At 32.9% G+C, this 18,272-nt stretch overlaps 1 protein-coding gene and 1 non-coding gene across 2 annotated transcripts in view; one reads left to right on the plus strand and one right to left on the minus strand.

The window, feature by feature from the left end:
* Positions 1 to 18,272, plus strand: part of LOC143248585 (uncharacterized) — a 65,556-nt gene that overhangs the window by 40,970 nt on the left and 6,314 nt on the right. The window contains exons 5-11 of the mRNA XM_076497055.1: positions 1,565 to 1,753; positions 2,585 to 2,694; positions 3,967 to 4,084; positions 4,751 to 4,958; positions 6,498 to 6,646; positions 10,428 to 10,592; positions 16,171 to 16,262. Of these exons, the coding sequence (XP_076353170.1) occupies positions 1,565 to 1,753; positions 2,585 to 2,694; positions 3,967 to 4,084; positions 4,751 to 4,958; positions 6,498 to 6,646; positions 10,428 to 10,592; positions 16,171 to 16,262 (1,031 nt within the window). The remainder of the gene's footprint in view (positions 1 to 1,564; positions 1,754 to 2,584; positions 2,695 to 3,966; positions 4,085 to 4,750; positions 4,959 to 6,497; positions 6,647 to 10,427; positions 10,593 to 16,170; positions 16,263 to 18,272) is intronic.
* TRNAT-AGU (transfer RNA threonine (anticodon AGU)) lies at positions 10,073 to 10,146 on the minus strand. Its single transcript has one exon. It is a non-coding gene; the product is annotated as a tRNA-Thr (tRNA).

The following is an 18,272-nucleotide window of genomic DNA, read 5'->3' on the forward strand; positions in this document are numbered from 1 at the left end:
ATCCAGTAGCATGATGTTCAAACCGCCCCCTATCTGGTTGAACTAGCTTTAACAATGTCAAGATAACAGCGCCTTGTCTGTTTTATTGTTATTTCTTTTTGTGAAGCCATAAGTAATTTAATGTTGCTTAATTCGTGCAGCAACGAGTGTTCCACCATAAATAATATTTTTTTTTCCTGTAACTTAAAAAAAGAAGGAACGTATGAAAAACACGCTCACCAATTTGGGCGTGACTTTTCAAACAATGATTGTTTGCCGTCTGAAATTTTCAACTGGTGCGAGTTATTAAAGGAAGATTGTTGTGGGCGTATCGGAATCTCAGTAAATGGGTTAGCTTCTTTCACAGGGACGTCTGTTTCTTTTTATCCTTCTTACATACTTCGTCCGTGGGTAATGGCACCTGTTAAAATGCAGAATAATTTTCGCATTCTCCTACGAATTCCTCTAGGGCGTGGGCATGTTAAAGAGAGATAAGTCACACGCGACCGAAGCTGGTGACGTGCCAAAATAGACGACGAGGAACGAATTTTGTCTGCGAATCTTATTTTACAATGTAAAATACCTCGAATATTATCCAGCAACAAAATATATTTATAGATGGCGTTTCATTTTTCAAACAGTTGACATTTAACGTATGAATCACCTAAATTACAGAATTACTGATGGGTCCGCGAATTACACTGGGTTTTTATAGTACTTTGTTCTACGTTAGTTATCAAGGCAAGTTTCCTTCAAGATCTATGATTTTGTTAGTTAGAGAATTACATAAAACTGTAAGTGCACGAGCTATAAACAATGATTAATAACATTGAGTTTCTCCTGACGGTACGCCTCTTTTCTGTTGTTTTTTTTTGCGTAGAAAATCAGTAATTTATCAATTTTGTTGTGGGTGTTTCTACACGCTGCCAATAGCGAACAGTATCAAAACAAACTAGTAATCTGAGGGTAAATATAATTGTTTAAAGTCCTTTCCAAAATTTTACATTTGTTAACAGTTTTCCCATAAAATCATATACTATGTACGAGTATATGCTGTACACGTAATTACTACTCGAATCATACTGTATTTCATAAAATATCGTTTATGTTTCCACATAAGATATTGTTAACTGCATAAAACACTGATTTTCTTGTTCTATATAATTAGGAAACTATCTTCTGTAACATATAAGTATAATTATATAAGTTAGATTTGTTTTTGGTTGTGAATGAATTGTATACTATTAATTAACATTAATAGATTGGTTGAATAAGTGTGGTTTTGATTCTGAAAAAAAAAAACTTCTTTCGATAGCAGTGCCATCTAGCTTTCATTAAATGTAACCTTTTTAAAAGAAAATCGAATATATTGAATATGTCAGATTGTATAAAAACTGACTCGAATATTTCACTCGTAAAAATAACGAAAATAAATAAAATGAATTGGTACAGGTATTATTACGATTTCTGGCAATATGTTAGTTTATATGAAAATTACGGTAACTAAACATTTCGAGACAAACGTTTCTGTACTTATGGTAGGATGTTTATTTTATTTTATAAATACGTGTTTTAACATCTTCAGGAAAACAAGATCCAGATATGGTGTCGAGAATCCAGAATATTTTTTGTCCTATAAACGGTATATATCGTTTCACATACACAGCTAACAATGGAGAATTTCAGTGCACTCAGTCATTCTCAGAACTCAGCAACTGTCCACATGGCAACAGTCTAGATGTCCGTTTTCAACGCTGTAATTTCCCAGACATGAGTATGTATGGTCATAGTAGTACTTATTTTTACTAGTTTTAAAATATTATTTCAGTTCACTATACTATTCTTGTAATTGAGAAACTGTCTCCATTGAGAACGAATTTGACCTCTGTTTCTGGAAGTTTAGCACTTAAAATCATTATAATACACTTTCTTCAAGTTATTACTCGAGTTTTTTAGAATGAGGTATGAAGATAAAAATAAGGCTAATAGTCTTATCTTTAAGGTGAAGTGGATAGATAAATTCTAGAAATAAAATATGTTGTTATACATAACTTATTCGTTACTTAATGTAGTTCACACCTGAAAACAGCAAGTGTTTTATGGAATTAATAAGTAATATACAATGGCCGTAACTTTATATTGTCTATTTTTACAGATACGAATAAACTGTTCCAGACTAAACCTTATGTGTACAAAAATCTACTTCTAAAATAGGTCTTTCGTTCAATTTCATTTCGTTCTTAAAAGTACAGTATAGAACTGAACGGGTCCGATCTGTCGGACTGAGCTGGACTTCTGTGTCGTTTTTCAGAAACGTGGTTGGACCTAAAATGGTTACTTTGTTCTCGAACTTGTGCTTAGTACGACCTACATAAGTTTATATTTTTTTTCGGACTCGGACTGAAACCGACCCGAACTTAGCTGAAAACTTCGGGCCTGAGCACCTGATTCATCTCTTTAATAAATCACTAAATGAATTAAGTAATTTTCAGTAACGTTTTACCGTGTTAAACTCAATGATTGCTATCTTAATAGTTTATTTAGAAACCGATTTCCAAGAAAGGACACAAGTTTTAACTTAATCTAGTACATTCCCGTCTTTCAGACGTCCAGTTTCTGTGTCTAGGAGATTGGGAAGGAGTGAACAATGATCGTTACCTTGCTCTGATGGACCTACGAGCAGAGCCAGAAGCTAGGCCTAGATATCGCTGTGGGGTAAGGTATACTGTTTGTATGACAAAATCAAAATGAAGTCTTGCACATTTTCCCGGACTGACAAGCGTCTAGAAAACTGTTTCTCAGTCGAACTTCACGCAAAGCTACTCGAGGGCTATCTGCACTGACCGTCACTAAATTTTCAAGTGTTAGACTAGAAAATGCAGCTAGCTACTCAACACTGCCCACAACCAACTCTTACACTAACGAATAGTAAGATTGACCGTCAGATAAGAACACCTCGACAACTGAAAGGGCGAGCATGTTTGGTGACGGTATTCGAACTCTTGACTCACCGATTGCGAGTCGAGTGCCGTAAACACCAGGCCGTGACAAAACCAAATATTCTTAACTCATATTACGGCTACACTGAAAAAAAAAAAAAAAAAATGTCCGACGTTAATAAGTTCTTTCACTGGTTTTTCGTCGTTGTCACGTATTTGTCCACCGGTAGGATAGCGGTAAGTTTATAAATATCAAAACTCTAAAATTCAGGGTTAGATTCCATCCAGTGAATGCAGCAAATAGCCCAATGTGGCTTTGCTCTAAAACAAGCAAACAAACAAGTGACGTATTTAAATATTCGCAATAGACAAACTAGATAGATATATATAATTCAAGTTACGTGAATTGAAATTTAAAAAATATTGCATTTTTTATATTAAAAACAGTTAAAATGGGAATGTTTAACCCCTTAAACATAAATAAAGGTCGGGCCTTCGATAGTGAGGCTATTTTGACTGATTACTCATTGGTTAGCTAGTCCATCTCGCTAGGGTAAGAAAATAACAGCAGTTATGTTTCTATACATATGCATGAGTTCATTCCAGGTATTCGTAGTGTAAGAAACAACGCCTGAAAGATATTATTTTTCTGTTACTGTTTATATTTTAACTCGAAATCTATTTATTGCTTTTACTGTATTCATGTTCGCCCCCCAGTGGCTCAGCGGTATGTCTGCGAACTAACAACGCTAAAAACCGGGTTTCGATACCCGTGGTAGGCAGAGCACAGATAGCCCATTGCGTAGCTTTGTGCTTAATTCAAAAACAACAACAACATATCCATGTTCAGTGAAAAAATATCTCACATTAGTAATTTAGTCACGAAGATATCGATTGATATAATTATTAAATACATTATCTATATTGTAAGTGATTCATAAACATGTACTAAGAGTCATATATTTAAGCACACATTTGTTATATACAACTGAATACAACAGAAGTGAACCTTTCAACTCTCAGAAAGATCCCATGTGTCCTCTTACAGTTGTACACGAAAAACCCACAGACTGGTCAAATTAAGGTCTCTTTGGCAGCAGATTCAACGTGTACGACTCAACTTCGTAGCTCATCGGAAGGGTACGAGTCTTTAACCCTCGAACCAGGTAAGCCTAAAACTGTGACTTTGGTGTTATATTTCTCTCCCGTCACGCAAGCCTAAACTTATTGTTCAGTATTCCAAAACTCGGACCGTATAACTTCGCCATGGTAATCCAGTGCTTTAATATTCTAATCAAGTTAGTATAATGTTGTCGATCAAACTTTTAATCGTGTCATTAGATAAAAGTTGTGGTCCAATACATTAAATTTTCTACTTGTCTCTCTCTCTCTAGGTAAGCCTAAACTGGTAGGCCAATAGAATAATCTCACCTAGTAAGCCTACACTTATGTTACAGACGTAACTTTAGATTAACCGTTTCAATCCTACCATAACATTGTAGACTGATATCTTAGTTGAGTTTAAACTCGCATACCAATACTCTTATTCTCTTCAGGTAATTAGTTTTAATTATCTTTATCTCCACTGTGTAATCTTAAAACTTTTCATGGAAAAACAAAGTCCCATGGTGACAAGCACTGATGGAGATTGCAAAACTTACACTGACATTCTGAGTTACCTTAAGTTTAATTACGGCCTAAACTAGGCTTCGCTTAAAGATGAAAGTTGAATATCGCTCATATTCGCCACACCCATAGTAAGAGGTGTTGAACCTCGTGTAAGAGGTTATGTACCGTGATTTTACAAATCATGTCTCGCTTGTCTTTCTCAGTTCCTGAACGAAACCTCCCAGCTCTAGTTGATCGATCACACTGTAGGTTTCCTGACTGGAGTCAGGGTAAGTGGGAGCATCTCGACGTGGATGGCAGAAAGTTTGTCTTTAGGGACAGCGTGAACTTCCAAACTATCACCGCCACCTGCATCCACAGGGAAAACAACACGCCTCACGATCGGTTCCTCGTGTACGCGGTCACACAATGGTAAGTCTGTCATATGTCACAAGTTGTTATAGAATAACTCGTGTGTATCCCCCAAACACCGAGTTTAAATGGATAAGCAGTGAGACAAATGGTTTGAATTTGACAAGCATTTCGAATTTAATGCCTCAGTGTAGCGAACAAGGACTCAGCTGAGCGAGGACGTGAGCTGCAAAACAAATGAAGTTAACACCAAACGAATGTGATGTTTGGTATCGTGCTTAACTCCGGTTACTTTACATAGGAAGAACAGTTCATTTGCTACGGCCCAAAACAGTCGAAGGGGTAACCCACGCAGCTTTTTATAGCATGGCTGTTTAAGCCTGACATACGGTTTACCATATATGCTTTATAATAGTTTCAAGTTGGTATTCTCTTACCAAGACTGACACCAGTGATTGTTCAGTTATTTAAAACGAAATGCTGAACGGGCTTTGCATACTGCCCACTTCATTACAACATAACTATGTCCTTATTTATGTCCGACATATGATTTCTAATTAAACATTTTTAATGAAGAACCTATTTGATTTGATTTCGCGCTACGCAACTTGAGGGCCATCCCTAATTTGGAAGTGATAGACCAGAAGGAATGGAGCCAGTCGAACCATCCAACACCAACTCTTGAGCTACTCTTTTACCAACGAATAATGGAATTAATCTTTACATTATAACGCCCTCACGGCTGAAAGGGTGGAGTGTGTTCGGGTTCGAGATCCAAACCTACGACCCTAAGTTTGCCAGCTGACTGTTTTAAGCTTTAACTGTTTTACGTTTTAGTAAATGGCAAAACCAGAAATTATTCTAGTATTCTGATACAGAATTGTGGACATCTTGCAATGTAACTTCATGGATGCTATACTTGTTTCTCATTGTAAATATATTGAAGATGTTTCTCTTATAGCTATGTGTAATAATGATGAACTCGATCTGTTTATTCAGATTAGGGCCAATTTAATACATGTCTGCTGCTTCCCACCAAACCATTTCATTTCTTGACATATATACACTGTGAGTATTGGTCACATTCTGGCGAAATTGCACATTAGAAACCAACAGATATACACAGTTAGTTACATATCACTCAACTTATCCTCAGTGTTAATAGAAACATTATCAAATACAAGATTACGTAGGCTGTACACTAACAACCAAAATTATAATAGCGAATCCATCAATATGTTTCACATCGTGGTTATATTCACCGTACTTAAAATAATCCACATATTAATAATAACCGTCAGAGTTCAGTTTTTCAGAGGTTGCTTAGTTTAAGTCATGTCGGTTATCATAACCCCAACACCTTAGACAATTTAAAATTACCAACTAAACGTGTTCAACCTCACTTCAAAGAACATATTTCCACTTCCACTGATAATAAATACGTATCACCTACATTTCACCCATACTTATATATATACGTTTGTGTGTAAAATTCCTCAATAAATTTTAACGAGTTATTAATAACAAGAAATGTAACCGTTATTGAGTGATATTTATCTGTCGTTACAATTTACATATTTTTCTGGTTTTCTACATCAGTGGAGAGGCTTCTTACAATTGTGTATGGCTTCAAAGACGCACAAACAACATTATTGAACTTATGATAGGCTCTAAGCCTAGTTCACACTTCTCAGAGGACCTGTGTAGAGACCAGCAGTTCCCTACTAAACAGTGGATCACAGAAGGAAGTAAGAACTCACCTTTTCTATTAATTCTTGTCAATTTATGTATTAATTAACTACTCTTGTAGGCTTAAAATATCCATTTGAAGACTAATTATATTATTTCTAAATGTAAAAACAAATGAAGGGAAGAAATTTTTACTACAAAAAATGGCGAACCTAAAACAGTTTAAATGTGAATCAGCCTAGGACGCCCTCTTCTGGTAATTTGAAATTTTAGTTCCGCTAAAGTTTAAAGGTGAATTTTACAGAAAAAAGAAAACTTTGCAGTCAAACGAACTACGCATACTGATTAATTTTGCAGGTTCACATTTTTTTATAAAAAATACGTGCTAATAAATGAAACATAGAACTTGGTGCAGAAAGAGCCCTTTCCGAGCGGCAATCCGAACGTTTTAGTTTTTACGTTTGCCGCTAAAAAAAAAGTACGCTATTACGTACTATGACGTAATAGTTGCCAAACAAACCGCCAACGCCAGCGCGTTGAATGTAAATAAACATGGCCAGTGCATATGGAGAAACAGCGGCGGAGTCTGTTTTGACTTTGTGTTCTTAACAGTGTTGAGTAGCGCCATATCAATTCGAACCTACTCTGAACGAACCTAGAACAGTTACTTTTGACACAGATCTGACAAGTTCTAGTGATGAGGACAGTTCCACGAATGAGAGTAGCGGAACTGTGAGTGATACTGATAGCGCCAGGCCGGTTGCGAGTCGGTCATATCTCCAGTGGAAGAATGGTAAGCCTAAGTCACGACAACAAATATGGTCTGTATTATTTCACGTGCAATTTTAAGCATCTCGAAACCTGTCTGGTGTTTATAAATTATTGATATCACAGACTGGGTTTTATTTGTTTATACTTTGCCGACTATGGTAACTAGTACTCGGCCCTTCCACAATCATTGTACCGGGTATTTGTGACTCGTAACAAAATGAATTTCAATTATACGTCATAATTCTGTCTATAAAATCAAACTAGATGTAGCAGTCTGAATAGTTAATTTAATATTTATCATAAATGTATAATTTATATGGCATATTCCGTATGTTTATGCAAGGTGTAGGTGTGGTTCATGCGAGCAGATGCCTAACTGGAGAGAGTGCGTTTGTTGTCGCTCATACAACAAGGTGTCAAACCGATTAAAAGATGAAGAGTGCATTACCCAGACTCGAGGTTTTGATGGAAATTGCCTGAATATCGATGTCTTGGAAACATCATACTATGAATTTGTTGACTTGAATGGTGAGAAGCAAAGTCACAACTATGTATTGTTCAAGATGCAGTTAAACCTAAATTAGTATATTTGAGTTTAACCTACAATTAAAGATACTGTTTATCCAAAACAGTGGGATCCGACATAAAACGTGAACGTTCAAAGTGATCTTGACAAAGCTTTGTATGATGTGAAGGAGTCCAGTTCTTCCTATTGACCATCCGCACCCACTGTCGCCACCTTGCCAGTTCCTTGTTCTTGCGTGGAAACGAAAAGAAGCTTTTGCCCGATGTCGAACCGTTTTTACAACCATAAACAACGCAGTAAACCATGTTATCATAAAACAAACATAAAGTAGCAATATCAAGACAAAAAATAGTCTCACAAAGTATGTAATCAGAAAAAAGCACCGATAGATTTACATAAAACACCAGCACTGAAAGGAACAAAATGGTCGGCGCGCAACGAAGCGTGTTTAGCAACTATTACGTCATAGTTGTAAAACGTCACGGAAACAGCCGAACGACCGAGAGGAACTTGAGTTCGAGGACCCGCATATTTTGTTTCATTTTTTATTCAAAAACTAAAGTGTTTAAAAATATGGCAACCACACAGGAATTACACCTAACCAAAGTACAGTTTCTAAGGTAATTATTAAATATGTTGAAAATTCACCTTTAAAATTACAGAGAAAGGACGTCCTAGGCGGAAACTTTGTTAACATTAATTAAAACATCTATTTTACTTTTTTCTTTGTTGTATATTTTTTACTTTTATCATTTACGATTTCATCCTACCACAGCGGGGGGGAGACATTATTTTGTAAGAACTGTTATTATAAATACAGTATCAATGTACTTACAGTATCAATGTGCTGATTTTTGGTTTAATGTTCAATCATGGACTAAAGGATAAGATACAGACAACAATATATAACACGTAATGAAATTTGACATACAAAATACTGTTACATTTATATTACTATACAATTGAATATTTATAAGTTCTTAGTGTTATATAAATTTGAATTTGAATCAAAACAAAATACTGTTATATTGTCATAAAATATATTATATTTTAATTTTTCCAACGATTAGTTTAAAATTATAAAAGTGGTCCTATACGGTACATGTTATTTATTTTACTTTTTTAAGCTTGCGTCACATTACATCAGATTTTTAAAATGTGTACTTGCCTATTAAGAATTTTAATTTAAAATGATTATTTTAGTTCGATCTTTAACCAGTTAACCAGGAAAGTTAAATGCACGAAGTCTAAAATTTGTTAGAGATTTAAAAACTTGGAAATTCAGCTAAGCCTAACACATATTCGAAATAAACGAACTAACTTGTTTTGACTTTCAATATCGTCCCCTTCCTGGTACAGCGGTAAGTTTGCGGATTTACAACGCTAAAATCAGGGGCTCCTTTCCCCACGGTGGACACAGTAGATGTGGCTTTGCTATAAGAAAACATACTTTTAATATTGTGAAACTTTATAATAAAAGAAAACCCTCAAACGGAATAGATGGACGTACCATGTAGCCACGATAGTAGATGAACGGTTAAAAAATAACTATTGTACGTGATGTAGTTCCTTATTTTAGTTTAGTGTATTAACTTTGTCCTTTTTTATTTAAGTTAATATTGTGTATGTCACTGAATATGGATTACAGTTCGGAAATTACATTTGGTTGAAACTACAGTAATCTTTGAGAATCTCGTCTTCTCTGGTGTGAAGCTATCTAATACAACATCATGCTAATACAGAGAGTAAAATAATAAATCCTTTGATACCAAAAAGGATTGGGGTGTAATAAGGCCTAATATGTTAAACCATATTTACGAGAGAACGGACACCAATTAGTGATAGAAAGAATGAAACCATATGTAGATTGTGAAACTGACATCTATTCAATGAACACTCGTTTCAAACTTGAGGCTCTGAAATTATATACTTTTCTGTTCGTTTTATTCGTATTTCTGTTAAGAAAACTTAATATAAGACTAGTGGCATTTAATGTGTGATTTAAGAATACCAGTAGTGTAAGCATCTCTTTAGTAAAGCTACGTCTGCTGTGTCCACCGAGAATAATCTTTCTCGGTGTTTGGGTGAAAAAAGTTCACACCCTGGAGGGTTAGGTTCTCTGTGACCCCTTCCTCCTTAAATATACTTATTGTCGTACTTCGAAAGGTACTTTTTATAAATTGTTTAAAGGCACCGGCGAGAATCGAACTCGCGCTCTCCTGTTTACTAGACAGGCGCTTTAACCAACTAAGCCACGGCGCCGTGTTCGAGTATAATCGAAGGCGCGATTCTAGCGTTTTAAATCCGTAGACTATCCGCTGTGACAAACGCTGTGGCATTCTTAACATTACGAACAGAGTATTTAAAATCAATATATTATTTTAACCACTGAAGGTAAATTATGATTTGGACATATTAAATTAATATTCGTTATACTCCAATAACGACTGTTTTAACTGTTAACCAATGTTAATAACACGGCGAGTTGCGATGGTTAAAGTCTGAACACGTTGTATGAGATTTTCTTTCTTTGTTTGTCATAGGAACGAATGTGAAAGAACCGACGACTTGTCCAATCACAGGAGACTACGTCGGTGTTGTTCCTGACAGTACCGATTTGTGCGCTAAAGTAGCTTCCGACTGTAATAATCCTGATATCATGTTCTATTCTGTTAGCAGCTGCGCTAACAGATCTCACGTTTACGAAGGTGAGAAATTACACAAAAATAAAACATAACATTCAGTTGCTACGAGTATAAAAAAATAGAGTTACTTTATTAAATAACTTCTGTATGTCTGTAAAGCTGTAAGATTACATGTTTAAGTTGCGTTCTGTCAAGTGTAACACAGTATAAGTAGTTTAGAATGTTATTTGTTTTGGTACAATGTTTAATTGTTTTCAGTAGAGGGAGCTTTACTCCAACTAACTTGTTTTGTTGTTTTTTTATTTCGCGCAAAGCTACACGAGGGCTATCTGTGCTAGCCGCCCTAATTTAGCAATGTAAGATTAGAGGGAAGGCAGCTAGTCATCACCACCCACCGTCAACTCTTGGGATACTCTTTTACCAACGAATAGTGGGATTGACCGTAACATTATAACGCCTCGCGGCTGGAAGAGCGAGAATGTTTGGTGCGACGGATATTCGAATCCACGACCCTCGGATTACCAGTCGAACGCCTTAACCCACCTGGCTATGCCGGGCCCCAACTAACTTCCGACCAAAGCATGCAACGTAATTATAACGAAACTGAAACTCTATCTGGTAATAATTATAAAGATTAGAATATTGTTTCGTTAGTTGAGTGCCCTTCGCTGTTAACGATATTTTCGGCCATAATCCGAATACAATCGAGTTTTCAGATTTCTGGTTTCAGTGATCCTTCAGTAGCCTAAATAATTTATTATACGTTGTCGCTAATCTCCTTCGCCATAGTTAGCTTGCAAGCAAAGTAATATAGATTTAAGTTTCTCCGTCTTTGATTTATTTCTTATTGTCGTTTTTAAAAATATTAAATAATCTTTACATTTATTAATATTTGATTATTTTTTACCACAGTTGCTTAGCAACGTCAAAAAACATTTAAATATCTTTATCTTAATGTGTTTTTAATTTTTATCGTGGGTTCTTAGTAGCAAGTGTTTATCTCTACACTTCTCGAAAACATATTTGATTCTTTTGTTGTAATTTTGTAACATTGCGTTGTTTTACGTACGAACATCGACCTTATTTGTCTGGAATTTCACGTTTTACTCAAGGTTCACGTGATCCCATAGACCTGGGAAAAGTCGCGTAGTTCTCTAACACGTTATGTTCACCTGACTCCGCGTGAGGTATTGAATATAAAGGGTATAATTTAAGAATCGGTAAATTATAAACGAAGGACAAAGTTACGAATTTTCTCAACCGTCAACATGAAATCAAAACAAACTTGAGTGAAAACTGTTGGAACGATTTCTGGTTTTAGTTATTTTGTAAACGAGATATTTTGTGCGCCAGTGGAAGCAAAACGGTTTGTTGTTTTTGTGTGTTTGTTTTTTTTTTTAATTTCGCACAAAGCTACACGAGGGCTATCTGCGCTAGCCGTCCCTAATTTAGCAGTGTAAGACTAGAGGGAAGGTAGCTAGTCATCACCACTCACCGCCAACTCTTGGGCTACTCTTTTACCAACGAATAGTGGGATTTACCGTCACATTATAACGCCTTACGGTTGAAATGGCGAGCATGTTTAGTGTGATGTTTTTTTTAACACCAAATCGAATCATTCATTGTATTCTAATATACGTATAGAGTGGAGATAATGGAAAATATAATACTGATTATCGCCCCCCCAATGGCACAGCGGGATGTCTGTGGACTCACTCTGATAGAAACCGGGTTTTGATACCGTGGTGGGCTGAGCACAGATAGCCCATTGTGTAGCTTTGTGCTGAATTCCAAACAAAGGATACTGGACCATATGAAATGAGTTTTGATTAAATTCGTGCTCTGTTATCTACTATCATAACTTAAACAGAAGAAGAAATCACATTATGCTGACGTAAAGGAAAATTAAAATCTAACAAACCGTTACTGTGGTAAACTTATGAAATATAGATAAACTTATATATTGTTTGATGTGGCATAAAATTATTTTATTTAAAATTTATTACTTATTATTTATACTGAAAATAAAAGGTGTGGCCTTAAAACCCGCAATTAAAGCCACTTCAGTATAGAATAAATTACAGTTAATCTATCGTTTCCACAAGTTACACTTCTAGAGCTGACTTAAAGGAACGTGGATGAGTGACGTATTTAAAAATATCGTATACAAACGAGGCACAATGACAGAGATAAAAACAGTAGCCAATAAAGACCGGTTGCTGGCACGCACGAGACGCTGCCACAGTTGCTTTCTCGACAGTGAGAACATTACCAACGGAAGTACCCTTAACCTAAAGGAGCCAAAGGTCGGCCCGGTGGCATGAAAATTGCTTCTGTAATACACAACATAATAAGGACACTTACATCAACTCGCATTTTAACTTCATGGCTGAGTCATCGAAGTCGTGACTACGCTGGACGGTTAACGGACAGGACATTCCGTTTTATAATTTAGCTTAACTTCAGAGCTTGTATGTATGTGGTTTGACGGCAAAAACCTTTATCAACACTCATTGAGTGTTTGTACAGTTTGAAGCTGTACATTATAAATATAACAATGTTTGTACAGTTTGAAGCTGTACATATAACTGAATGTTTGTACAGTTTGAAGCTGTACATTATAAATATAACAATGTTTGTACAGTTTGAAGCTGTACATATAACTGAATGTTTGTACAGTTTGAAGCTGTACATTATAAATATAACTGACTGTTTGTACAGTTTGAAGCTGTACATTATAAATATAACTGACTGTTTGTACAGTTTGAAGCTGTACATTATAAATATAACTGAATGTTTGTACAGTTTGAAGCTGTACATTATAAATATAACTGAATGTTTGTACAGTTTGAAGCTATAGATTATAAATATAACTGAACGTTTATATAGTTTAAAGCTATACATTATAAATATAACTGAATGTTTATATAGTTTAAAGCTATACATTATAAATATAACTGAATGTTTATATAGTTTAAAGCTATACATTATAAATATAACTGAATGTTTATATAGTTTAAAAGCTATACATTATAAATATAACTGAATGTTTATATAGTTTAAAGCTATACATTATAAATATAACTGAATGTTTATATAGTTTAAAGCTATACATTATAAATATAACTGAATGTTTATATAGTTTAAAGCTATACATTATAAATATAACTGAATGTTTATATAGTTTAAAGCTATAGATTATAAATATAACTGAATGTTTATATAGTTTAAAGCTATAGATTATAAATATAACTGAATGTTTATATAGTTTAAAGCTATAGATTATAAATATAACTGAACGTTTATATAGTTTAAAGCTATACATTATAAATATAACTGAATGTTTATATAGTTTAAAGCTATACATTATAAATATAACTGAATGTTTATATAGTTTAAAGCTATACATTATAAATATAACTGAATGTTTATATAGTTTAAAGCTATACATTATAAATATAACTGAACGTTTATATAGTTTAAAGCTATACATTATAAATATAACTGAATGTTTATATAGTTTAAAGCTATACATTATAAATATAACTGAATGTTTATATAGTTTAAAGCTATACATTATAAATATAACTGAATGTTTATATAGTTTAAAGCTATAGATTATAAATATAACTGAACGTTTATATAGTTTAAAGCTATAGATTATAAATATAACTGAACGTTTATATAGTTTAAAGCTATACATTATAAATATAACTGAACGTTTATATAGTTTAAAGCTATACATTATAAATATAACTGAATGTTTATATAGTTTAAAGCTATACATTATAAATATAACTGAATGTTTATATAGTTTAAAGCTATACATTATAAATATAACTGAACGTTTATATAGTTTAAAGCTATACATTATAAATATAACTGAATGTTTATATAGTTTAAAGCTATACATTATAAATATAACTGAATGTTTATATAGTTTAAAGCTATAGATTATAAATATAACTGAACGTTTATATAGTTTAAAGCTATACATTATAAATATAACTGAACGTTTATATAGTTTAAAGCTATACATTATAAATATAACTGAATGTTTATATAGTTTAAAGCTATACATTATAAATATAACTGAATGTTTATATAGTTTAAAGCTATAGATTATAAATATAACTGAACGTTTATATAGTTTAAAGCTATACATTATAAATATAACTGAACGTTTATATAGTTTAAAGCTATACATTATAAATATAACTGAATGTTTATATAGTTTAAAGCTATACATTATAAATATAACTGAATGTTTATATAGTTTAAAGCTATAGATTATAAATATAACTGAACGTTTATATAGTTTAAAGCTATAGATTATAAATATAACTGAACGTTTATATAGTTTAAAGCTATACATTATAAATATAACTGAACGTTTATATAGTTTAAAGCTATACATTATAAATATAACTGAACGTTTATATAGTTTAAAGCTATACATTATAAATATAACTGAATGTTTATATAGTTTAAAGCTATACATTATAAATATAACTGAATGTTTATATAGTTTAAAGCTATAGATTATAAATATAACTGAACGTTTATATAGTTTAAAAGCTATAGATTATAAATATAACTGAACGTTTATATAGTTTAAAGCTATACATTATAAATATAACTGAACGTTTATATAGTTTAAAGCTATAGATTATAAATATAACTGAATGTTTATATAGTTTAAAGCTATACATTATAAATATAACTGAACGTTTATATAGTTTAAAGCTATACATTATAAATATAACTGAACGTTTATATAGTTTAAAGCTATACATTATAAATATAACTGAATGTTTATATAGTTTAAAGCTATACATTATAAATATAACTGAATGTTTATATAGTTTAAAGCTATACATTATAAATATAACTGAACGTTTATATAGTTTGAAGCTGTACATTATAAATATAACTGAACGTTTATATAGTTTAAAGCTGTACATTATAAATATAACTGAATGTTTGTACAGTTTGAAGCTGTACATTATAACTGAACGTTTATATAGTTTAAAGCTGTACATTATAAATATAACTGAATGTTTGTACAGTTTGAAGCTATAGATTATAAATATAACTGAATGTTTGTACAGTTTAAAGCTGTACATTATAACTGAATGTTTGTACAGTTTGAAGCTGTACATATAACTGAATGTTTATATAGTTTAAACCTATACATATACAAATTTTAATTTATTAAAACTACTTTTCATCTACCGTAATATGTACTGCGGCAGACAAAAACTCATAAAAAGCTGTTTTTCTTTGAATCTTGTGTCAATCTACCCGAGAGCTTTACGCGCTAGCCTTCCCTAATTTAGAAGGTATCAATACCACCTGCTGCCAATTTTAGGGCTACTCTTTTACCAACGAATAGTAGGATTCGACCGTGTGATCCACAGATTGCGAGTAGAGTGCTGTTGCTACGCCAGGCGTTTTTTTGTTTATGGTATTAAAACAAATTAACTGTTTTTGCACCTTAACCGAGTCGTTTTTTGTTGTTGTTGTTTTTATCCCTGGACCTTGAAATACACTGAATAATGTAATTAATTAATATTTACACGCAAGAATAATTTGGTCGCTTCAAGTTAAGGTAATTCACACGACTTTTTCCTGTTTTCAGAACGTGTTTACCGCTGTATTGGAAACTGGGAGGAAAATGGCGCCCTCTATACGTTCACCACGCGACAAGACACGAAAGGCCATCAGTGCTTCGTATGTATCACAAACAGTCTTTTATTAATATCTTGTTACGTACAATGTGCTACAGTATAATGACAAATAGAATAAAGAATGTGACTTTTTAGGCACATTTAAACTTGTTTGTTTTTTCTTAAAGTTACCCAAGTTGACCAGTTTCGATAACCACCAGGGCTTTGAGTAAGTAATAACACCACGTTTTAGTAGTCTTGGTAACAGCCGTCATCACCAGGGTAACTAATAAAGCTATACTTTTCATTGGACACAAACTATGATTTTCCCCATTTTGTCCATGTACAAACAACCTGTCATTTGTTTGGAACTTACAAACACACTTCGTTCAACAGATTTTTTTCAAAGTCTGAAAATTTGTCACTCTTTGTTATTCGATTTTTGTATTATGATTCGTGAATTTCATTGGACATGAAAAATATCATTTGATCTTAGGATGAACTTAAGTTTATCCTAACAATACATTTTTGTTATGACTAACTCACACACACACACACACACTTAAGTTTATCCTAACAATACATTTTTGTTATGACTAACTCACACACACACACACACACACACTTAAGTATATCCTAACAATACATTTTTTGTTATAACTAACTCACACACACACTTAAGTTTATCCTAACAATACATTTTTGTTATAACTAACTCACACACACACTTAGGTTTATCCTAACAATACATTTTTTGTTATAACTAACTCACACACACACTTAAGTTTATCCTAACAATACATTTTTGTTATAACTAACTCACACACACACTTAAGTTTATCCTAACAATACATTTTTTTGTTATGACTAACTCACACACACATTAGGTTTGTCCTAACAATACATTTTTTTAACAATACATTTTTTGTTATGACTAACTCACACACACACTTAAGTTTATCCTAACAATACATTTTTTGTTATGACTAACTCACACACACACTTAAGTTTACCCTAACAATACATTTTTTGTTATGACTAACTCACACACACACTTAAGTTTATCCTAACAATACATTTTTTTTGTTATGACTAACTCACACACAGACTTAAGTTTACCCTAACAATACATTTTTTGTTATGACTAACTCACACACACACTTAAGTTTACCCTAACAATACATTTTTTGTTATGACTAACTCACACACACATAAGTTAAGTTTACCCTAACAATACATTTTTTTGTTATGACTAACTCACACACACACTTAAGTTTATCCTAACAATACATTTTTTGTTATGACTAACTCACACACACTTAACACACTTAAGTTTACCCTAACAATACATTTTTGTTATGACTAACTCACACACACTTAAGTTTACCCTAACAATACATTTTTTGTTATGACTAACTCACACACACACTTAAGTTTACCCTAACAATACATTTTTTGTTTTGACTAACTCACACACAGACTTAAGTTTATCCTAACAATACATTTTTTGTTATGACTAACTCACACACACACTTAAGTTTATCCTAACAATACATTTTTTGTTATGACTAACTCACACACACACTTAAGTTTACCCTAACAATACATTTTTTTGTTATGACTAACTCACACACACACACTTAAGTTTACCCTAACAATACATTTTTTGTTATGACTAACTCACACACACACTTAAGTTTATCCTAACAATACATTTTTTGTTATGACTAACTCACACACACACTTAAGTTTACCCTAACAATACATTTTTTGTTATGACTAACTCACAAACACACTTAAGTTTATCCTAACAATACATTTTTTGTTATGACTAACTCACACACACACTTAAGTTTACCCTAACAATACATTTTTTGTTATGACTAACTCACACACACACTTAAGTTTATCCTAACAATACATTTTTGTTATGACTAACTCACACACAGACTTAAGTTTACCCTAACAATACATTTTTTGTTATGACTAACTCACACACAGACTTAAGTTTATCCTAACAATACATTTTTTGTTATGACTAACTCACACACAGACTTAAGTTTACCCTAACAAT

The sequence above is a fragment of the Tachypleus tridentatus genome, chromosome 4 (genome assembly GCF_004210375.1).
Source record: "Tachypleus tridentatus isolate NWPU-2018 chromosome 4, ASM421037v1, whole genome shotgun sequence".
Lineage (NCBI taxonomy): Eukaryota > Metazoa > Arthropoda > Merostomata > Xiphosura > Limulidae > Tachypleus > Tachypleus tridentatus.